Here is a 24,201-nt window from a genome sequence, read left to right on the forward strand (position 1 = left end):
CAGCATTCATACATTCAATAGTCAATCTTGACAAGGGTAAAATTCAAGTCAGACAAGCCAGATCCTAAAATTCCTTTTCGAGTGTTCTTTGCAAAAATCTTTAGAAATCACACTCTCCAGCAAGTTTTTTTTTTTTTTAATAAATACAAGAGAAAGGAGGAGTTGAAGACAAATCACAAGATGTAAGAAGTAAGCAAACAGTGAAAAGGGTACAAGAGATTTACTTTCTAATGTGTTGTAACAGCATCATAGCCAATACAAAACGTTTTACTTTTGGCATCCTATGTCCCAAGAAGCACTGCTCCTAAACCACAATGAAGAGAGCTACCATTCCTTCCTATCTTAAAGTTTAATTTTTTTCTATATCCAATAACCCCCCTCCGAAGTGAATCCTGAGAATTCATCTGACTCATTTGTAGTTAATCCCCTGTACATAAGGAATTTTCATTTACTCTTTTTGAAAAATAGGGAAAAAAAATAAGTTTCCTGGAAATTGCAAACGAGAATTTCAATGGAAGATGTAGAGTAAGAATTACATTCTTTAAAATGGTATTTATCCCTTTTGAAAGATCTTCAAAGGAACAATGAAAAGGTTACCTTTTCATATTCTTCCTCTGTAGGATTATACTTCCGCAACCATTCTGCCAGAGGTTTGTCTTTAAAAGAACCCGTCACCCCATATTCCACTTGAATTTTCCTAAGAGTTTCTGAAGCAGGAACGAGTTCTACCATGCCTTCGTATAAAATAGAACAAAATATATTTATTATCTCCTTAAGTTGCATTGTGTTTTCACTATTTGGTAGAAAGTCTCTTAACAGTGATGAATTTTATAATTTCAGATTTGCTTCTTTCAAAATTGACTCCTACTTAAAAAGACTTATTACAAGGCACGCCATGAAGCATGTGTAGAGATCCAAGTTAGGCTTGCTTTACTACAATTAGTTTTGGATGCTACGATGCACATAGAAATTGTTCTCTGAAAGCATTACTGTGTAATTTACTTTCTACTACATAAACTAGTATTGGTCTATAACTGTAAAACATTTTGATACTGACATTCCTCACAGACACAATGTAACAACTTCTAATGGCTGTTGAGTGTTGAAATAGACCAGACTCTTGCTTCAGAAATAAGGCAGAGTGGGATTTACATGTGGCCTTATTTTGGAGATACCATTTACTAAAAATATTTGTATAGCTAGATCATAAAAGGAAAACACTGACGTGAGTAAAAGAATTTTACTTCTATCCTGGTGAGAGCTACTACAGGCAAATCTGCGATTTACATCTTTTTTATTTTTCACTTTAATCCTTCACATGCTTTAGGAATACTAATATGAGCAGCAACAAAAATGTAACATGCTATGCCATCAATTCATTGCTTAAAGTAGGAAGAAATGTCATCTGTTTCTTGAAAAAACAAAGTCTTACATAAATCGAACCTTTTTGCTTAGTTTTGCAAACCTGAATTTCCATCATCTTTATTTATTTGGGAGTTTTCATCATGCTGTTCTAAGGACTGGCTGAAAAAATAAGTTTCTACACATGCTCTTAAAGATATGTGTTTCCTATTGGCTACCTCTAGAGAATTAGCAACTAAACTAGCAAAAAGCGCGTTCAGGGTGCGAGGCAATCTTAAGTTCTGTGATTTAAGTTTCAAACCTAAAAGCCTCACATTCCCAAGGAACTTTGAGAAGCATATCACGTTAATTCTAGGAGGGCTAGAAAATGGACGCAGTGTTTCAATACTCCCTGACTCAACTTCAGCAGATTCCAAATACCTTATAATGTCAGTTTGGACTTGAATACATTCTTTCACCATAACTAAATTTCAGAATCAGGACTGCCAAGGCACCATTAGTTTCCTGTGTTGCAGTACGAACACCAGAAGCCTTAAGCTTTTATTGTTACATTTATGCATTTGTACCACAGTTCATCAACAGCAGAATGCATAAACCTCAGGACTCAAGAGAAGAAACAAATTTAAATGCAACTCAGCCACCAGGGAATTCCAAACAATTCAACTTTCTATACTTTTGAATATGGAAGTTCCTTGTAAAGAAGGCCTTTGGCTTTCCACTGTTTCTTGAGCCTGCCTTTGAGTAGAAATTTTCTCTATGAGCATGACAAAAAGTTGGGGGGGGGAGGTGGAGAGCAGGAGGGAAGACACCAACTGGATTATAAACAGCATCTGGTTTTGCACCTCGATCTTTTCCAGTTGAGAGACATTTGAAGATAACCATCCGTAGATCTAGTCCCTCCTGCAGCCAGATCTTATCCATAATCTTAATCATTTGTAAAGCCAACATATCTTGTCGCAGATCTTCTCCAACCTTAAATGGAAAAATAAATGTTAACTGGAGACATAAAATGCTTTCAGCAAAACTAAGTTTCAGATTTTAATTGCTTTACATTTCTAGTAAGGGATGCATTATGCTACTTATATCCTCGCAGCTACGAATTTAATAAGAGAAACTACACATACCATTTTCACATGCAGTAGACTGACTTTCAGATCGTACCACTTGTTCAAATGTTGGTTAACTTTTGAAATTGTAATATTTAGAGAAATTTTACAAAAACACTACAGCGTTTCTTATTCCTTTTTATCATTAAAGCTTTACGACCTCTCTGAGAAGATGCTAGGTAATAGCTGTTCCAAGGAAAACTGTACTTGTCCTTAAAAGAGCGCATTAACTCCAAGCACTACCTGTTATCCCATGCAGCTTTAGAAAGGTCATAGCAGTTATGTCAGATGTGCATATCATCTGTGAAAAACATACTCTCCTGACTAACAGGGAAGTTCTATGGATACTTTCAAGATTCTGAGGTGTTCATTTACATGGTGTCATGCCAGCACTAAGGTGGGAGTTTCCAGTTTTACAATTATAAAAATTAGCTGTTTAGTGAAAATTAACCTTTTTCAGACATCCGTTCCTAATTGTTAAGCTGAAGGGATGGTTTCTAGATGCACAGGAGGAAACTCACAAAGTAACTAAGCTTACTGATCTACAGTAAATTTAATCGCTGTTCCAGTGGTATCCATTATCATTTAATATTTTTCTCTCCACCACACACATAAGGCCTACCTTAAACATCACATTAATTTCTTCTCCCAGAGGGTCTGCATTTATCAGTGCAACTTTCAGTGGTACTGCATTGGAGCTGAAGAAAGAACATGCCTACAAGTAGATTTAGTGTTAATACTCGAAAAGGACTACTCCCGCTAGCCCAGAAAATAGGACATTCTGACAACAAGCATGTATGACACACAATGTGCATATTCAGACTTTTAACGTTGCAATTGTGGTGAATACGTGCTTCTTTTGAATAAAGAGCTCTTCGGCTGATACTCGTTTAGTTCTTGTATGAAAGCCAACAGTGCAAAACAGTAATGGTTTATACATTTTGAAAAGTGAGTAAAATATGAATAAATATTTTATCAGCAACTATTTTAAATTTTAATTATAAAAGACAGTTATTTGTATCTCTTGCTATATTCTGTTATCTGCTTTCAAGTACATACCTGTGGTTTAATTAGTAGATATAATAGAGAAGGAAAGCAAAAGAACTCTCTACATAGGAATAAATCCAGCGTTAGAGACCTTTAGGTTCCTAGTCACGCACAATGTGATAAACAAGGTTGTCAGAGCGGATATTGCCAAACCTTGCAGAGTTCTGGAGAAAATTACCTGCTTCTCCTACACTATCATTTGTTGGATCTTCATAATGAAATAACGCTATTGTTTGCCTCCCTTGATTTAGTACATCTCTTGGACATAACCAGTAACAGGTATCTGTTCACTTTTCTGTTTTGATTACCACTGCAAACAAGATATTTTTCATGTACTTTATTTCTCTCCTTTACTACAGCCAGAATTGCTGGTCTCAAAGCAGACAGGCTCTGAAGACGTAATAAACTACTACTTTTTCCTTTTTAAATAAAAGTACCTTCACTTGGTTTTATACAAGGATAACTTTAGTCTTTTCTTAGCTAATTTTACTCCCTCCTTCAATCTATATTTTTAATTAAAACCCTCCCCAACTAGTGCAAAGAGCTTTCAAGAACTCGATTTTCCAATTAGTAAAAGCTTTGCCTATGTGTAATTGTGACAAAAAGGTTTTAAAACTATGAATGTGCTGTACCTTAATATTTAGTTCTTTTGCCACAAGACTGGGATTGAGAGGCAAACGGCATTTGTTCTTCAAGAAAAATGACTGCACACGTTCCATACCACTTTGTAAAGCAGCCTGCAGACACAAAAAAAAAGTTCAGCTGATATTCTACTAACTGGAGCATCTACAGGAAACTTCTGGACAAAGTTATATCTGAAATACACCGTAACCAATGTTTTAACTCCTCAGTGTCAAAGGAATACCAAATATAAGTTCTAACTATTGTTTTGGCTATTAAAAAAATGCATATGCTTAGCAGTACAATACTAATATCCCTTTTTGTTAAAGTTTTCTGACTGAATCAGATAATAGCATCCCACTCTATCAAACTGTAAACTTACATTCTTATCATATAGATATCCCATTCTTTTGCAGAAGGGGATCACTCTTCAGCAGTAATAGCTTTAAATCTAAATCCTGCTTACTGTATACAGAAAGCATCCCGCTTCCTTACCTTATCACCTCACACAAATCCATGCTGCAGTTGACAACAAATTTGACAAAGACATTGACTTCTTTAAGTCATTAGCTTGCTACAATGCAGAGCAACAGATTCATAGTCTTCCTATATATATATCATTTGATTGAACTTAGACTAAAAAGGTAATTGAGTGGATTGCTTTGAAGGTAATCTTCTTAAAGAATATTAAAAATTTAATCTACACACCTGTCGACCTGATACACCTGTTTGCTTGACTTTTTCTGCTACCATTCCAAAAAGCTGAACCAGCCTGGTCTGCTTCTCCAGCTCTTCCCTCAACCCTTTTCCACAGACTGAAAGAAAGGCTCCAAGAATTTGCTCATATCTTACACCAAACTTTGAATCATAGAGCGTATCCTTAAGAAGCCTGAAATAACAGATTTAAATTAAATTTTCATCAAGGAAATACTGTGAACAATGCAATAGTCAAACAGAGAAATATTTTAGCGAATAGGTATTTTTTATATACACACATATATAATCAGTATCTTGATTTAAAAGGCAAGAAGTTTGCGCCTCATAGAAGCACTGTGTTTCTTCACGGAAAAAAGCAGGATGTAGATTTTGTCTCCTCTTCATCTGATGTAACTTTGTTATGAACTGTGCTATTAAGACAGCATTTTTTTCCGGAAATAGTAATCTTATAATTATCATATGTGAACAATGGAACAGAGAACATCTTACCAGTAAAGGTAGTGTGCTATTCGGATACTTCCCAATGCCCGTGCCAAAAGAAATTGGACAAGAGCACTGTCCAGGTAAGTTTCATACTTCAATGCCTAAATGCAAAGAAAATTAAATAAATGGGATATAGATTTACTTCTAGATGAAGACAGATTTTATGACTGGCACACTGATAGAACCACTACAAATCCAGAGGACAGTCACAGAGCAACTACCTACTTAAATTGTTTTCCACCCTATGCAATAATTAAGGTTATTAAGTATAGAGGTATGCAATTGCATTTCCATGACTACTAGTCAGGGACTCCTTCAGATTTTCAAGAGCAAAAAATTCAAACTTCAGCGTAAACAGTAAATCTTACCTGCACAAATTGAGGGAGGAAATCTGTTAATTCATCATCACTTAATGTCTCTATCCAATTCATAGCTGTATTTCGCACTTCCTGATCAGCAAACCTAGAAAGTCATCACAAATCCACATTAAGTTTGTTCTGTTTGTGTAGGACTTACTTCCTTTTTTAAGATTAGCTAGATAGAAAAGAATCAATATAAAGTCTGTAACAGCTCGATAAAGGACCTACAGGTTTCAGATGCTTCAAAGGCATTACGTAAGACACAAACACATGTGTTTAAGACAAGCATACCGACCTCTCAAAATTTCAGTCTTGATAGCTTTGCTATATACCTTGCTTTCTGTTACAAATTACATTTCAGAATCCTAACCGTAACTGTTAGTCTTTGACTACATGACTTGGTTAAGCCTGTCGGAATAAAGTTAGGTATGAGAAATTTTATTTATTTATTATTTATTATTATTTATTTTTATTTATTTATTTAGCTTATCTTCTACTGAAGAAAAGTCATTTGTCTGACACACACAAAACTTTACTTTGTTTTCTTACTTTGAATCAAGTAGTTCCAGTGCAGCTAAGGGTGATAAAGGAGGCCACTGCTGAAGTAATGAATATATTTCTGGAAGACTTGCCCAGTCCCAGTGAGGGGCACTAGCCAGTATTTTTGGTAAGCTATTAGTATGAGTATGACAATAATGTCTCTTCTCCCACAAAAATTCTTTATCTTCTTTTGACAGCCTGCAGACAAAAGCATTTTAGTTTATAACGCAAGTTACAGAACATCACCCACATATCCCCAGTGCTACTGGTCACAGTATACGTACAGATAACCTTGCACACAAAATAGAATGACATGTAAAATGGCTATTTCCTCCATAAAAATCTATAACAGGTGCAAAACAAGACTCAAATGTTATGGAAACAGTTGTTCAAAGTTATAAATTTCAGAGGACAAGAATAGGTTTTAGTGTAATCTGAAATAAACCAAAATGTTCGTGCTAGTTCGGTGCAGATGACTAGGATAGCCTGCCAGAAATGCTTTCATGGCATATGAACTGCTGAAATTGTCACTGCTCCTTGTAACTGAAGAAATATCAAGCAGAAATAGGCATATACAGCAGCCAGGCAGAGTAGCAGTTTTCTAACAGGAGAATATTATGGCACTGGCCAGAGAAAACACAAGTGAATTTATTAAGTCAGCACCATTATTTTGCAGGTTTCATACAATCTCATTTAAATCTCCACAGGTCTTCAAAATATACTAGAAGCACATTAAAGAAGCTTAAGCATCAATTAATATTGCACACCCTAGATGTACAATTGTCATGTACAAAGCGATCATAGCTACAAAGAGGTGAACATACCCAATGGTGTTATCCTTAGAGAGAATGGCGAGGAGACGTTCTCTCAGTGGTTTTTCCAATGTTTCTATGGAATGTTGCACAGTAGTCTTTGCAGCCTGAGGAATTTTATATTCAATATCAAAAGCATGGGATGGAAAGTCAACCTAAAAAAAAAAGTTCTTAAGAACAGTGCAGAAAGCTCCCCTTTCCAGCAGCATCAAGTGTTTAGGCATCTGAATTCTTTAGTTCTACACATGTAACAGTTTTCAGGTATTGCTTCCAGAATATTGCCTGCCCCCATCTCAATTATTCCACAGAATTGTGGTCCTTAACTGTATGACAACTGTGGTGTTGTACAAACCAGTAGTCGGAGTACTCCTCTGAAGTGAAATGAGGATGCTTAGAGCTTCGCGTAAACACAGAACTATTAAAAAACATACCCAGTGGTATCAATCAAACCATCAACTCTAACCATATTTTGGGAGTTCTAAGCCATGCCTAACAAAGTACCTTCCCTTGGGACCAAAATTTGGACACTGAATTGAGAATGAGAGGCACTCATGTTCTATGAAGAAACTGGAATTGCTATTACTTGGATCTAGACAACTCCCCTTTCAGCACACATTTCTACAGATTGCTTTTCAAAGGTTTTCTCTCCCAGTACTGATAGCACGTATTATTAAGGCATTTCCAATGTCTCCAATTTCAACATAGTGATTCTATATCTGAGTTGTATACATTTAATGCAGCTTTCTATCCCTTGCCCGTAAAGGATAGTAATCGCTATTCTATGCTGGCTTTCATATATGAAAAGATTTACACTCTCCCTAGAACAATCTATTACCACTCTTGTATGAGTTAGTCACAACATTCACACAAAATGTAGTCAAGTCAGAAGCATATATATAACCTGCAATACTATTCTTTCCATATTTCCTTTCTTACTGGCCATCCCTGATGCGTGATTTGGATGCGATGAGGTCCAGAGTTGCAAGAGCTTTGTCCCACAAGTTAGCAATCTGAGGGGAAAAGCATGTACAGGTATTAGTGTCAAAATCTGTTTACTTCAACGGAGTATTAGTTATTAAAATAACATCAGCTTAAAAAAGGGGATCACGTCCATCAAGCGTCACTTCCATTTTTTCCTTTCACTGGACATGTTTTATGTTTTAAGTCCCTTAGAATGCTTGAACCTGCATACATCTGTTATTGAAAAAGGCAGAGGAAAAATTCGGTGCTGACATGGTTGACCCCGCTAAATGAAGCGTTCTCAACTTCTTAAAGAAAAAACAAATACTTTTGCCTCTGAGGAATAAACTAAACACATGAACCTCCTTACCCTCTCAGAAGAAAGATATAAGCATATGAATATTACAGAAATTATCACTTCCCTGGACTTTCCACATTACTAGGTTCTCCTAGGGCATATCAGGTGACATTGATATTTGCCAATTTATTTCCAATGTTAGTAGTTTCCAACTGTAATGAGGCACAACTAAGGTATTTCATAAATCAAGAAGCATTGTAATCCAAAGCACAGCAGACTTCTGTCCATCTTTAAAAATGAAAATATCTCTCAAAAGACCGCTCAATGGCCAAGCTTTCAGTATATTTCAAGAAATGGTTTGGTATTCATATGCTTTAAAGAACAGTTCTTTATTTATGTAAATATTGATTAACTGGGAGTTTGTGGCGCCAATAAAAATTACTAGATCATGCCACAAAGCGTAACTGAACAGCTTGTTCTTTTTAAGAGTTTCTCAGTTTAATACACTTGCTATAGCCTTCTGTCTCATCCACAAGCAAAGATATTTTAAGCCACTCCACACACACTTCATCAGATGATTAGCATTTTGGAATATTCATCACTTAGTGATGAAAGTTTCAAGGAACAGGAAAGTGCAGGAACATTATCTGAGGAAAATTACAGTAGGCTTTTCATTCTTAGTGATATAAGAAGTTTAACAGGATCCAACAACCACATCTGAAGAAAGATCAGTTCAAACTAGAAGTACTCCGGAAGTGTAACAGGATTAAACAGAATTTTTAATTTTTATTTTTTAAAGAAACCCAGCTTTGAATCAAAAGGAACCACTTCAGAATATCCCGTGATCTCTATTACTCATATAGGTTAACAGGCAAAATGAGCCATTTCTGCTATGAAACTATACATGTATTTTAAAAGATACGTGTGTTTTAGAACAGTATTTTCATTCTCTTGCTGGCTTATTTATTGCCACCCTATTAACGAACGGGCTTAGAAATTTAAGAGTATTAAAATCAATCTATGCAAAAGGTAAGAGATTTAATCGAATTTAATTCTCTGATTTTGCTCCTGTATATGTAAACTTAATGAAACATGCAGCATTGATTATTTTACAGCCAAAGCAAAGATGCCTCTAAAGAATAATAGTACTTAGAAATACTGCAAACCTTGAATTAAAGGTATTTTAGTTACAACACAGAGCCATCGCCATATTTAGCTTTACAAAAAGAACTGGATGAAGAGTTATTCTTTCCTATCTTAATACAGTTTTAAGGTAAAAGGCCCTCTTACCTAGTGACATGGAAGGACAGTACATTAGTTACCTGCTGTCAGGATTCTGTTCTCTTTTGTATTGCACTAGACACTATTCCTCCTGAATCCATCACTCGCTGCCAATACTTTCTTTTGCAAGTTGCATTCTCTATCACTGTAGCTCATGAATTGGCTGAGAAGTGGCTGCCTGCACTTCATGTGCTAAAATATACATGAATGCCAACTGAACTATCTCTAGCCAATATGATATACTTTCAGAACTCATGAAATGCCACCCATCAAGACGACGCGCTCTCAGTGTAGAAGGGAGGCTTTCAGTTCAGCAGACAGTGACACCTGCAGATACTTTAACTGCATATGACTTATGCAGCAACAGATCCAGATCCAAATGTCAGTGAATTAATTCCTCAAAGGACCACTTGTGGTGGTGGTGTGCTTGCATCCTCAGCTGCTGCATACTTACAAACTGTTGCTGCTACCATGATCTCTTTTGGCCTGCGTGACTATGGGCCATCCAATTGAATTTAACTGAAGATATTATTTCCATAACGATACAGTTGAAGATTCTTACCTTTGTTACTTCCTGCTATGTTCAGCAGCAGAGAAGCAGTTTCTGTAGTTAGGTGTACTAAACTTTATATAGAATAAATCATGTTAACAAACTTACCCATATTTTGCATACTTACCGCCTAAAATCAAAAAGAGGTAGAGAAACCTGACCCAACATTTCTGGGCCCTTTCTCTGCTTATTTGAATCAGGAGAACTTCCACTACTTTGATTCAGAATTCCAAACAAAGTCAGACACAAGACTGATTCCAAAGGCAGTTGTGAAATCTGGATGGGGAAAATTATTCTATAAAATAAAAGTATTAAAGTAAGTCAGACATAGAAGGAAAAACAATTATTAGTAAATTACAGGCTTGTCATCCATATAATCTGTTGCTGCCTTTGGCTTTCAAAAAGGCAATTAACACTGAAGGACAAATGTTTCCGTGCAATTATATTGCACTCCACTATCTCCCACACCGATAGTTCATAAAAACTACCAAGTTACAATTCTGCACTGTAGATAGATTTAGAACAACCCTTTTTAATATGCAGTAGAACAACCCTCTTTAATCTTTGTCTATTAAATCACATTCCTTGCTCAGAACTGCACAGTCCAGCATAACCAGTCTTCCCACTCTACTCACTACCAGGACACATACAATTCCATGTTAGCTGCCTCCTCATCTCTCAGATCTGACTGAAGAGGCAGCTGACAACAGTTTCCTGTCCCAATGTATTAATCTCTGAAGAACTACTGAAATTTAAATTCACCAGATGGTACAAACCCAGCACCCACACTGAAAGCAGCTGAGGAGCATACACCCCACTGGACAACTCAGATCGTTGTTTACAGTGTTTTCACTGCTTAAAGCGTTCTTTGATTTTCTGTAATTTTTTGAATTACATTTTGGTGCGGTATCACAGCACACTACTAAGCCAGTTACAATATAAAAGACCACAATTGTACTAAGCAGCTTATAAGCAGTCTGTTTAACGTCTTTCACTGTAATACACTATCACTTGTCAACAAAAGACCTGACAATTAATTCATTGCAATATCAGAAAAAAAAAAAAAAGTGGCCAGAGTACTCTCTGGAGGCATGTATTCCAGAACCTGAAACTTTCATTCCTGGCCTGAAATAATTTGTCACTGTAGACTTTTGGAGTATTCCTTGGAGTCCATTTCTGACCTTTAAAAATAGTCAGGAAAAGAGAAATAAGGAAACATGGGAGCTCATCTGACACCTCAGTTATGACAGGCTGCCTGGTAACTACAAAGTCAAAAAGAGTAACTTGTGTATAGATAATGAAAGACGTTTTCCCCTCTCAGATATCACCTGCCATCCTTTTTCTCTGCATGCCCCTGCTTTTTCCTTTTCTACCCTTTTCCCCTGCCCCATAAAAAGAGACCTAACTTTAGTAGCTCAAACCAGACATTCTCATATGCTATAGACAGATACTCTAAGCACTTATGCATCTGATCTCTTTATAGAAACAATCCTAAATTAGATTTATTAATTAGATACGAAGTTGTTGTGACATATTTGGAACAAAAAACTATTCAGCATTAATGTCAATAAAAGTCAGCTGCTTTTCCTCCCCATTTAGACAATCTGAGCACTGCTTAAAAGCAAGCTTTATTCATCCTTCTTCTTTAAGCAGTGCAAGCTGTTCCCATTACAAAGAATGCTATGACCTTCCCAACTCATTATAGTTGTATACTATAAATAAATTAGCACAGGGCGCTTGTCCAGAATTTCCATTCCCAGTTTTAAAACACAGGGCGAAATACCATTCAGAATAATATTTCTCATTTTGCTCTCCAGTCTCTCACACAGTTCTTTCAACACTTTGGAAGCAAGAGCTGATTCAATTAGTGTATTCAGCAGCCAGCTAGGTAGGTATTAGCTAAAACAAAGTATTTTGCAGAGGGGGGTGGTGCCGATTAGCATTCTAAAATCACTTACAGTTCATCCCATTTAATCAAGTAGAAGAAGTTCTTGTATGTGCCAACCTTCTTGGACTGAACAGGTTTGAACAGATCTTTTCCATTATGTGTCAGAGAACAAATCAAGTAGTATTTTTCATAACTGGATGAGGAAAAGAAAGTGAAGTAAACAAAAAGTAACTCCATAAAATAAAAAGGATGAATTTTACAACTAATGAATTACTTACTTTGCTACCCAACCAGGAAAAATTCCATGTGCAGCAAATACTGTGAACTGGAGATGTTCCGTGGCAGTCCATGCTTCCTTAGTACTCTTATCTTTCGGAGAAATCGCTGCCAAACTGCTGCTACATGAATTCATGTGGAGTTGCAGAAGGGCCTCAACTGCTCTTGTTAACTGGTCTATACTCACTTTCAGAGGGCTTTCAGGCTGTAGTGAACCTAATTTATAAGTTACCTTTAATGTGTATCTGCCTAAAATAACCACCTTAGAGCAATTTTCAGATAAAATTGAAGAACTTTACTCACCAGATGAACTCTTGCTAGGGTCATCGCCACATTTTAAGGATACCTACACATTAAGTTAGAATAAATTTCAGTAACAAGAAACCTATACTCATTTTCCATTGCCCTTAAAAACTATCTTCTCCAGAAATTACAAAACATCTCAATTAGGGCCATATCTGGGTTTACGCACCATACCTTTTATTCAATTTAAGTTCCCCAAGAGTTAACAGGCAGTGTCAATATTTCCATATCGTGTAGTAACTACTCACTAAGTTCAAAAGCTCATGTTTTGTCAAGTCACAACTATCCTGACATCCTTTATGAACTTTTAAAAGACAAGCTACGTTGGAATATTGCTGAGGATACTCTATCGTCCCCGAATAAAGAGGAAACTCAGGGCTGTTGCAGATGAAAGCAGAAGCCGGTAGCTCCATTATCGACAATTTAAGTCTAACAGCTGTTTTGTGGCATTTGTTCAGGCATCTTTGTATGCATAGTTACCATAAATTTTCTGAATTTAAAAAAAAAGGTTAACCTGAGGAAATTGAGGAGTAAGTACTGCCACTATCTGTTGTGTCTGCTTCTTGGTCTGCTAAAATGGAAGTCTAAACGTGATATGGTATCATAGCAATGTCTAGTCTCAACAAGGACACTGCTGCAGTCTACAGGTGACAAACAAATTATGGGAACTTACTCCCTTCAAATAAGAAAGGATTTCTTGCCAAATTCAACTTTGATAAAACTGTAACTTTTAATGAAAACTGAGCTGGTGATTTGAAAGCAAAACGTAATGAATTCCTTGACTTGCAGAATGAAAGCTCTCCTTACACCTTCTGTGCATTAACTGAGCACCTTGACAACATTAAGTTTCAACTGTCAAAAATTTCTGCTGAAAAAAAAAAAACACAAAAAAACCAGAAACCTGGGGGGAGAGCGGTGTCAGGTAAGGGGATTGCATCTTTCTCCCCCCTCAGAAGAACTGCCATGTCTCCACCATACTTGAAGTAATCCAAGTACTTTGGATGACAGGATGCCAAACACTGGTGGAACAGCACTACAGATGTAATTCTCTGCTTGAGAATCTACTATTTTCTTTTACATGTTTGTCCAGAACATTGAACCACAAACCAATTACTAAAGAAAAAACACACACAAACAGTATCTTACAAAAGGTTTAGCTAGGTTTCTGAAAGCAATCCTTCGTATACATTGCCATTCAAGCCAGTTTTCATCACAAGAAAATTGAAGTTTTTTACTGATAAAGAGGTACTTTTTCCAAATTCTGCTGGGATAGCATTTCTTGTGGAAGTTATTTTTACAATGCAGTCTAATTATTTGTATGGTTTTCTCCTACCAAAAACACAAACACTGGAGAAATACATGTTGTATTTCCCTAAGCTTTTACACCAATTTCCTGTATTTGTCTGCAAGAATTTTAGTGCTGGTGACAGCTATATTTATTCAGACTGTGCATTTTGCAAAAATTCAGCTCAGTATTCCAAATATATCAGTACATTGATGAAGCCAAAAAAAGCAAATAGAACAGCACAGGAATCACCACTCTCTCTAATACAACAGCAAGACAACAGAAATGGCATTACAAGGCTATTTAGCTTTTTTATTTGCATACTTTTTGCTTTAATGACTTTCTGACAAAGTGATGTGAGGCCAATTCTGCTCAAATTACCTGCTCATGGTAAGCCAGTTTTATCAAATTCTGCACTACTGGAGAAATTTTATTTTTGTCCATATGTTCAGGAATCCAGGAACACGGACTGCTACAGTTTTTAAAACGTTGTTACTATTCACATAAATACGGCACAAAAAATACAACGTGAATTCCTTATCCAAGTGTAACTGCATTGATTTCAGAGAGCATGAGCTAGCTGTCAGTTTCCCTGGTCAGATTTAACAGCATCTGCTGTGACTTTAAAACTAGGTTAAAGCTGCTGTTTAGAACAAGAAAGGATTCCAAGACCAAAGTGATTAATGCATTAATAGCAAATTGTTAAAATAAACTGATGTTACCAAATAAAAAAATAACCACCACCACCACCAAAAAACCATAACCCTGACTGTACTGTTGTCAATATTTGCAGCTACTGAAGATTATGAAATAATATTCATTGCTGTTAGAAAGCATACCTCAGAATGCAACTTATAGTGTTAAAGTTTACCTCGGTGTTTTTAGTCCTTGGAAGATTAACAGCCCTCCTTAGCTTCTTTACAGATTCCGTTATTGCAGGAGTCTCTACACCATCCAATGTAGAACAGATTTTTCTGACAGTCTTAATTAATTGATCTACTGCTTTATGCTGGTTCTGATAAGGAATGTATGAAAGAACAGATTGATCTGATCACAATTGTTCAACCCAGTGTTTCTTTAAACTTTTTTTTTTAATGAATTGCCAAGACAATTTTATTATGAGACCCACATCTCAATTACATAAAACTACGATGTAACAATGTGATTAAACAAAAAGCCTCAGTACTGAGAATTTTCTTGTAGCTCAGTTAGCAATGTCATATATCCAGGACTGGTACACATTCTAACACGGTGTCCCCAGAACCATGCGGTTTCCAATCATTTTTCCATTAAGTTCTGAGCAGGTAAGTGTTGTCTAATGAGATACTAAACTCAAATTCCCACATGACGTTTAAAAAAAGCGTAGTTAAAAAATATTCAATTAGTGTGAGGAAGGAATCATGCTAAAGCAGGAGCTTTTCAATTTCAGCCCTCTTAAACATGTAGATTCAAGATACACTTACACTACAGTATAACTTCCGTAATGGAACATTTATCTTTTTGACTTCGCTTTAACATATTGTTTGAAAAATGTTTGTTACAACTATTGCCTTGCATATTACAAAGCTTAAATAGTTCTTACAGATGAAGCAATGGCAAACTGCCATCTTGGAGAAGGAAAGGAAGGGAGATTGCACACTTATCTGGAATCTCCTAATATTGCCTTCCTCCTCCTCTTCAGAGAGAAGAAAAAAATACCTAATTTAAATCCAAAGAATCTTAGATTTTCTTTTAATATAAGCAAAGTCTTCAAAATAACATCTCTTTACTTTTAAAAGGCTTAAAGTATAGGGACCTTTCACAATCACTTTTGAGCAGTTAGAGTAGGAGGAATTAGTATAATCTTCTCTTCTTAAGATGTAAACTGTTTCCCTATACCCCCCCACACACACACCCTCTCTCCTCCAACATTTCTGCAAATGGATAGCAAAGCAGCCATTTGAATTAAAAAAACAAATGGGATTGGCAGTTACCTGGCAACAATTAACTTCGTCCTGGTTTGAAAATAACCATAAAAGTTGGAAGACATTGTAATATTTAAGCCTACTTCGAAAACTAACACTTTGAAGATAACAGCTGTTTGGCATATGAAAAGCAAGGTCTCCACTGTTATCTTCCTCACATGCTCTCAAATTAATAAAAATACAGTAGCTCACTTTTAAGATGTCCATAGATGTGAAATCAAAGGCTAAATACAAGTGATTTGCAGATGACTTCACTTTTACCCTGCTTCACTTTGATTAGCAAGATTCAGCTACTGAATACATACATAAATTCATTTCAGGAAGCATTAAAATGAAATGCAGTAACTGCTGATATTTGGACCTAGTCATTACCTACAAGATCCATCTCCCACCTTCAGAAATACTCTGTGGTTAGAGCAGAACCTAAGTGTGAATTCTGATGTTTTGCATTCCTCATCTCAGCCTGTGAAATTGCAGTTAAACAACCAAGCTGAGGCAGCTGCAAGAACAAAGCAACAAAAACACCACTATCTCAAGGAGCACTAATATCTCATTATTCTACAACAAAACTGTGTTCAAAACTGCCCCTGAAAGTGTGGTGAATCACCAAAGGCATTAGAAAATCTTACGATTGAATGGTATTAAGGGGATATGTAAATAGCAGACAAAAGCTTGTTGAAACCTGCACTCCTGGAAAGGCAATAAAACAGACTTCATCACAATGTTTTTCATTTCCACCAAGGCACTCATTTTAAGACTCTTCCTTATAGAAACTGTTTAAGAAACATACTTCTTAAAGAAGCTATCTAAGGTTTCAGTCTCCAAGTTAAATTACTCTCAGGAGTTAAACTAAGACAGTCCTTCCAGAAATGAGCAAAGTAGGTTATCATCTTCAGCTACCTTTTGCATTCGGGAAATTACTCCAAATTATTTCACATCAACTTGTTTTAGATTATTTGTGATACAGTGAAATAGCCACTGATTTTGACATTGTATTTTAAATTAACTCAATAGCACAGAATAAGATAGTTTTACATGAAGCATAACCAACTTCGCTGTTCCAAAAATGCTTCACTTCTAACTCCCATTGTGCACAAGTATTACTGCTAACTTGTGTAAATTTTTGTTACTAATATACCCTTCATGAATAATAACTGACAGTCAAGACTCAGACCTTTTTCCCTATATTAATCTCTTCCAGCATTTTTGAGGAAAAGGTTTTGCATTCCAGGACTTGGAAGACACATTGATAGTTGTGATGATTAGGTAATGATTACTTTGCAAGAAAAGCTAGAAAGAAAACTGAAAAGCAATGCAAAAATCCATGATTCCAAATTTCATCTGACAGCTTGTTCAGGTCTTTAGTTTCCCCAAGACAAGAAAGTCTATTTCCTCCAACTATCTTATCTGTAAATGTTCTCATGCTACTTTTGGTTCAGCAATAATTTACAAAGAACTTACCTCATTTTTAAGAACTATTTCAATTTGCTTATGATAGACTTCAAGAAGCTCTTCAATAGAACACCTGCAAGAAATAGTAATTGTTGAATGCCACTGCAAGAGTGTAACATAACCTCAAGACAGAAATTCAGCAGTGCACTTGGTAATGAAAAAAAACACACAATATTACCTTATAATAGGTTCTCTGAAAGGCTTTTCTACCTTGTAGAGGTGTTTGGTTAGGTGTATGGGTGTTCTGTCATCTTCTTCCTGCAGTAAGATATTAGATATTCAGTCCAGTTCCCAACTTCCTGTAATTTCTAATACTGTTTTAGAAATCTCATTACTAATACCTGCGGAAGGGGAAGGACGCAAAGTGGTCTCTCAAAGACAAAAAGAAATAACTAACTGGTAGCCTAGGAAAGGTGTACACATTGACACGGGGGGAAAGCGGATAAACAGCGACGGAGTGCCTAACTCCACAAGCATCAAGTACTCTTTGTTCCCTCTTTGATGGTCAGATACCTACCTAACTGAACTCAAAAACTGTTCTCAACTTGGATTTAATGCTGACGTTTGCCACTTCTCTTTCAGGCCTCAAGCTTAGTCCACGTGCTCACGCACATTTTCCAGTTACAATACTTGGTCTCAATAACAGACATTATCGATATTGAGGATATTTCACATACTCTTAGTACAGGAGAATACGATTTCCAACACCGTACAGATTTACTTATTTGTTAATTAAACAAGACAGTTACACCTCAGATCCATCAACTCTGACAAACTCCCATACTCTTGAAGGTTTATATTGCTGCTGCATTTTAGAAGGTACTTACTGTTCGTGCCAGACCTCTGCATATTACGCTGTGAGTCACGAGCTGCAGTTTAATTTCTGTATCCCATTTCCGACAGTTCTGAATATATTCATGGCTTCCTACACAGTGCTTACTGTTAAACAAATGAAAGCTATAGTTATTTACACCAAAAATATTCAGTGTTTTTCAGGGATCTGACGTGGAATATTTAAGGCCACCTGTTGGGTTCACAATAAGAAAATGGTAAATCAATCTTCACATCAAACTTCTTGATACAGTTTTTCACTTCTGCGGAAGTTCTAGTATACTATTACAGATAGCTACATTTTTGCTAAAGGTCTTAACTACTACAGTTAACACTGAAAGCAAATATTCTAATCCAGAAAACCAATGGGGATTTGCAAGCCCTTAGTTTTGAAAGAATTCAGATTATTTCAGATTAGAAATTGCCAGCAGATTTTCTTCCCCTGACTGTTGGGATTTAAAGAGCAGCTGAAAACTATAACATTCATCTACAGAAAAGATCTAGAAATCTGCATCTGAAAAAAAACCAAAACCCTGATGTCAACACAACAGATGGCAGATTAGAATAGACTTCTAGGAAGCTGTTAAGAACCTAATTTGCTGTATCCCACAGCAACTCTAAGGACTTCTGATCTTTGTGCAAAACATGCGTCTTCTACATTTTGAAGAGTTCTGCTCTCACACATTTAATCATTAAAAATATACTTGCCAATTACTGTGCCTTGAAAAAGTACAAAGTTAAACATTAATGAAAAAGAGTTTGCTTACTTCTGTAAAACTTCTTCTTGGCCACAGACCTTCAGGATATAGCTGCCAATGTCCACTTCACTCAAGTCATCATGCACCCAGCAAAGTGCCTGCATTATTATAAGCTCAACAGGGGAACTCACTGTTCAAAGAAATTACATCTACAAGTTAAATATAGGTGTATTGCAAATGAATTTAAGCATAGTTCACTAACAGGTTGTAGTTGTTCTTTATTTAAATTTATTTTTATACTCATAGAAGACTTATGCTTTTATATTCTCCTGAATTTCATCGTCTGAAATCTTCACGTTTTATCGCAAACAAAGGTATATTCTAAAGCCTGCCAGAAATGAATCAATCCTATTTAAATTATGATACAGTGTAGTCACTTGACTAAAAGTACAAAACCAACTAATTTGCAACATGCTTTGCAGGAGTTTTTACATGAGAAAAGCGTGTTATTTTATTAATAAGATGGCCTTATTCAGCAAGTACTTCACACAATTAAGTGAAGCCAAAGCTTACAGAAGTTTAAAAATCATGATCTTAAAAGTTGAAGACAGAACTTTCCTATTTGTTCTGCTTTTGAGGAAATGAACGTTAGCTGTAGCAGAGGCAAGTCCTACTGACAGTTTTCTTTTCCCTTTCTACCTGTCTAAGGCAGTTTCCACATTGTACAGATCAGATCTCAGGAAGCATCACCAAGCTTTTGCAAACAGCAACTCCAATGCTTTTACACAAGGTGTCAGATGCTGGTTTGGAAGTAGTCTTTCCTTTCCACCCAGCAAACACAGAGCAAAAGAAATAATCTCAGCCCCCACATTTATTCCCTTACAGCCACTGACTGTCACTCAGGAAAAAAAAGTCATATGTTTTAACACAGAAGGTTTAAGTACAAAATGCTCCATACACCTCCCTACCTATTTTCTGATCATCTTTAAATCATCTGCCAAAAATATTAAATGCTTCGATATTCCCTAAAAACACTATATAAAGGCATTTTGTTTTTTCAGCAGGACCCTCAGTGTTTTTTTGTTGTTTAGTAGTAGCAGTTATTTTATCACCAAGAGCTACCCGAAGTTGATGGCATCCAGGGTTACAGCCTTAATACAGACAGGCCGTGCAGTGTTGACTGCACAGAATATGATTTTTTGTACAAGGCAAACCCAAAAATTCCGTTCCAAGATAATATGCTTGGTTACCCATGAACTTGGCCAGCTAGTTGCAGCACAACAAACTAGTATTACTTTAGTATTTATGTTCATAAGTACATATTGAACTTGCATGATAGCTAGCATAATTTCAGTATTTATTCTCAATTCCCAACAGCAATTTGTCTGAATTTCCAGATAACCTGAAATAGCTTTATTTCAGCATTCTAGCATACATTTGAATAAAAACTTGATGAAAGTTAAGAGCTTATTTCCCCTCTGCCCACCCCCCCAAATTACCATTAAGTAGGTAATTTGGTTTGTTAGGTCAAACACTAGAAAAGCTGGTTTTAATATTCCTAGTTTTGGATAGAACTGCGCTCCTGTTTACCTGTTTTACTTTTTTTTTTGAAAAAAAAAAACTACTTCGTTTTGTCAGCTTCTAAATATCTTCTGATGGATGGAGGCAGTGACCCACATTCAGGTTCTTTCTTCAATTACCTTTTTCACATTCCCCACAGACAATCCACGCACCTGAGACCCAGGGATTATAAAAACTGAAAGCCACTGGCCTAGACTGGGCATGCAGTCTCAGCCCACCATTCTAAGCCTTACAAGCAAGTTCCAGTTCAAAAAGTAGAAACATACCATCGCATGTAAAAGTTACTGGTTGCTGGAATCCTTGGATTTCTATAGAAACCTTGATACTGGCACTCTCCCCACTTATATTTCTTTGCAGCATGATTGGACTCAGCACATATCCTGGATTTGTTTGCTGATTAGCATATGGAAACTTGGTCCTCAATCTGTAAATAGAAAGAGTTTATGAAGCATCGCAATGGCAAGTTTACGACTAAAGCAAAAGAACATTGTGATAACCACAAGCCAAAGCAGTAAAGAATGCCTATTGCTCTTACCTAAACTGTATACACAAAAACATTTAATTTTTCTACTCTCAACAGAACACTGCCCACAATAATTATATGTCAGTAGTTAGAGGGGAAAAAAATAGTTTTTAATTAGGCAGATTTTTCATATAGCTTAAAATACTTAATAGGTCAACGCTTACAGGACATACCCAGATTCTGTAGAAGCTTAGCTCTAAAACAGTTTTGAAAAAGCTAATCCACAACATTTGCCTAAAATTGAATTTTAAAAAAAAACAGGGTAATTTCTTTCATGTACAAAAGACCACAAAAACTCTTTACCTGTTAAATTTGTGGAAGTCTAGATACTACTCAGAAGTTTAAATTAAGCCGTGGAATTTGACAAAGAGGCTTAAATTAGGGGAAAGGCTGTTCTTTACGACACAAACAACATAAAACATGTTCACCTAGTAATGAATACACAGTACTGTGATAACTGCTTTTTATCTTCCTTGATATCTTATTTAAGAAATTCCACTACCCCATCAAAGCAGGAACAAATTTAGGGTTTGTATTTGTTTTTGTCAGATTTTTCTTAAAGAGCTCCACTTGTGGAAGAAAAAAACCAAACCAACCAACCAACCAAACAAAAAAAGGGTATTTAAGATTTAGAAAGCCATTTGAGTAATAGGATTTGCTGAGGTATATCAGTAAAGAAAAAGACCAAATTCTTTCCAAATAACTTATATTGAGAAACAGTAATATATAAGAAGGATATATATGCAGATACAAAAAATATTTTGAGAGTAAAAATAGAAAGTATTACAAACACAGGGAAAAAAATGAGAGGAAAATCTACAACTGTAGAAGGTCATAGGACCAAAAGAATAAAAAGGAGACAAAAATCACTCAGAAAACTTGATACTACTGAACACCTTAAGAATTTTGTTGCATTTTTGAAAACCATGCTAAAAACAGGAAAAACTGGAACAAGCAAAGGGAAAAAAAAACACATACCAAAAACCTGCTTCATCAAGCAAAAATAACCCCAAAACCTAGGGCTGGCCCTCTCGAACTGAAAACTTCTGACTGAATTTAATTTTTCCAATACAAAAGTAATAATGATTTATTTAACTTCTTTTTCCAAAAGTTAATTTAATTTCATCAATTTCTTACTTCATAACTGTTTGAGAAAAAGCTGACAGTTCTTGATTCTGTCCTTCAATTTCTTGGAGAAGTGCGTTTTCTGTCAGCAAGCCAGTGGTCCCATTGTCTTTCTGCAACTCAAAGAAAATACAGTATTTAAATAACTGCAAACATATTCCTAGAGCCTACAGAGTCACATGTAGCAGACAGAATTTCAGATATCTGGGGTTTATTATTAGTTTTGTCTATTTACATAGTGAGAAAAACATGCGTCATTACCAAGTTGAAAAGTAAAGATTCACTGAACCAAAGAGTTCCTTAAAGAAAGGAATTGATTTATTTGACAGTATCAATACTAGTTAAGAATAAGTTGCAAGCAGAACAGCTCCTGAGCCCTCAGCAGTGAGCAATTACAACAGGCACTCGGCCACACTTCGCTGAACGTGATGAGGAAGGCAAACGTTTTTCCTCCGCTTCTGCCATTCAGCCTTCAGCAAGGAGTCCCACAAAGAACTGTTACACACCAGTTCTGACTACTGCCACCTTCTCCTACAAAGCAGGAAAAGGTAAATCGTACCCTGGAAGGAAGCAGCATGCAGAACGCAAACTGACAGCTCCTCTGGCGGTATCAAATTAGTGCTGTTTTAATACCTTACGCCCCATGAGCCACCAGCTGCTCCCAAAAGTGTAAACCACGAAGTATCTAGAAGGGAATTAACTAGCTGAAATAGTGAATAACTACTTAACCAGTACATGGGTTATTTATTATGAGCTGACAAAATGAGCTTAGCATCTCATCTCATTAGACCGTACCAGGTACCAGACAGAGTCAAGCCAGACAGAGGAAAGGGCTCACACCTGGACCACCCGTAGCTACTTTTTATTTTAGCACTGGGTTTTGCCCAACAAATTAATGTTTACGTACTATAGCATTCACTTAAACAGGATAATATACACAACCAATATGTATCATCTGAATTGCATTTCAATCTAGTTATTCCAGCTGGAAGGTTGGGTTTATGAACACCGATCAGTTCAAAAGGATAAATTCTACGTGAGTGGGCATTAGCCAGACTGTGGCAAGCGATAAAGAGCAGGAAAGCTACAAAGCCTGGAAAGAGATTCAGGAGCAGGCCTTAAGTTTAGAAAGCTTCATCCTAACATCGCAGATGAGTTCTAGCACACAAAAATAGCTTCTGGCCAACTGCGTTAGGACCCGCTGACAAACCTGTGCTATTGTTTCCAGCACATGTACCCTTTATGCAATTACACAATAACAACAAAAAGCCCCACAAGGAAACAGGAAGCTAACACACCAAGCGAAAGGTAAACACCCTTGATAAAGAGTCAAGGAACTGCTGGGCAGGACTCAGCACAAAGCTCCCCACTTTCAAATCCAGAAGCTCGCTAGACGAGCGGTAAATTTTCTGTTACAAACGTTAAATTTTCTGTGAGAAGCGATACTACAAGTAAGCACTTGACAACCCACAGCAGAGTATAAAAGCACTACAAAAGGAGATTCCTTAAAAAAAGAAATTCAAACGTAATGAGCAAAGAAAAAAAAAGTTCATTTGGTTATCCACAGTTCACCTCAGGGGCACATCTGGATGAGGAGAAAGACCTAAAGTTATCACACATGCTTTGTTGGGAATTACCTCCTACTTTAAGAGCATTAAATACCCACTTGCTTCTTTAGTTAAATTTCAATACTTGATTTTGATCATTTTCTTGGAAAATAATTTCAGGAGGACAAGCTTTGATAAACTACGAAATTTGTTAAAACCCACTGAAGTCATTAGGTGGGTGACTAGGTTCTTGGGCTACCAGTAGGATGTGAATTTCTTTACCTTCCAGATGAGCAAATTTAAGAGGTGCAAAAGCTATCAGTCAACCAGGAAATAACTTGTAAGGTAGGACTTCAGGCCAAACTAAACAAGAGGCCTCTTATCAGCACAGCCTGCAAAAATAGAAGTGCTCTGCAAATACAATTTCTCTTAACATTCAAAAAAAATCCCGCCATTCAGTAAACTACCAAAAGTCAAATTAAATTAGATCCCACAAGTATATAATGCTTAAAGACCCTGTGGTTAGGAATGGTAGAGAAGACAACATCTAAACTAGGACAAAATGCCTCTGCTTTCAGAAAGGAGACAGATG

General features: G+C 36.3%; 1 protein-coding gene across 6 annotated transcripts in view; it reads right to left on the minus strand.

Annotated features, from left to right (window-relative positions):
- Positions 1-24,201, minus strand: part of PIK3C2A (phosphatidylinositol-4-phosphate 3-kinase catalytic subunit type 2 alpha) — a 49,613-nt gene that overhangs the window by 9,280 nt on the left and 16,132 nt on the right. For 5 of the 6 annotated variants that reach the window (XM_048070199.2, XM_048070200.2, XM_066997178.1 and 2 more), the window contains exons 3-23: positions 22,075-22,181; positions 20,681-20,838; positions 18,903-19,023; positions 18,132-18,243; positions 17,483-17,562; positions 17,314-17,377; positions 14,760-14,903; positions 12,604-12,646; positions 12,303-12,516; positions 12,095-12,217; positions 10,264-10,431; positions 7,949-8,057; positions 7,060-7,202; positions 6,245-6,433; positions 5,705-5,798; positions 5,343-5,437; positions 4,845-5,025; positions 4,148-4,252; positions 3,091-3,183; positions 2,205-2,334; positions 598-734 (exon numbers count right to left, since the gene is read on the minus strand). In XM_048070199.2, the coding sequence (XP_047926156.2) occupies positions 598-734; positions 2,205-2,334; positions 3,091-3,183; positions 4,148-4,252; positions 4,845-5,025; positions 5,343-5,437; positions 5,705-5,798; positions 6,245-6,433; positions 7,060-7,202; positions 7,949-8,057; positions 10,264-10,431; positions 12,095-12,217; positions 12,303-12,516; positions 12,604-12,646; positions 14,760-14,903; positions 17,314-17,377; positions 17,483-17,562; positions 18,132-18,243; positions 18,903-19,023; positions 20,681-20,838; positions 22,075-22,181 (2,610 nt within the window). The remainder of the gene's footprint in view (positions 1-597; positions 735-2,204; positions 2,335-3,090; positions 3,184-4,147; positions 4,253-4,844; positions 5,026-5,342; positions 5,438-5,704; positions 5,799-6,244; positions 6,434-7,059; positions 7,203-7,948; positions 8,058-10,263; positions 10,432-12,094; positions 12,218-12,302; positions 12,517-12,603; positions 12,647-14,759; positions 14,904-17,313; positions 17,378-17,482; positions 17,563-18,131; positions 18,244-18,902; positions 19,024-20,680; positions 20,839-22,074; positions 22,182-24,201) is intronic. The other variant, XM_048070201.2, reaches the window with a different exon arrangement.

Source organism: Anser cygnoides, chromosome 5 (assembly GCF_040182565.1).
Source record: "Anser cygnoides isolate HZ-2024a breed goose chromosome 5, Taihu_goose_T2T_genome, whole genome shotgun sequence".
NCBI classification, from domain to species: Eukaryota; Metazoa; Chordata; class Aves; order Anseriformes; family Anatidae; genus Anser; species Anser cygnoides.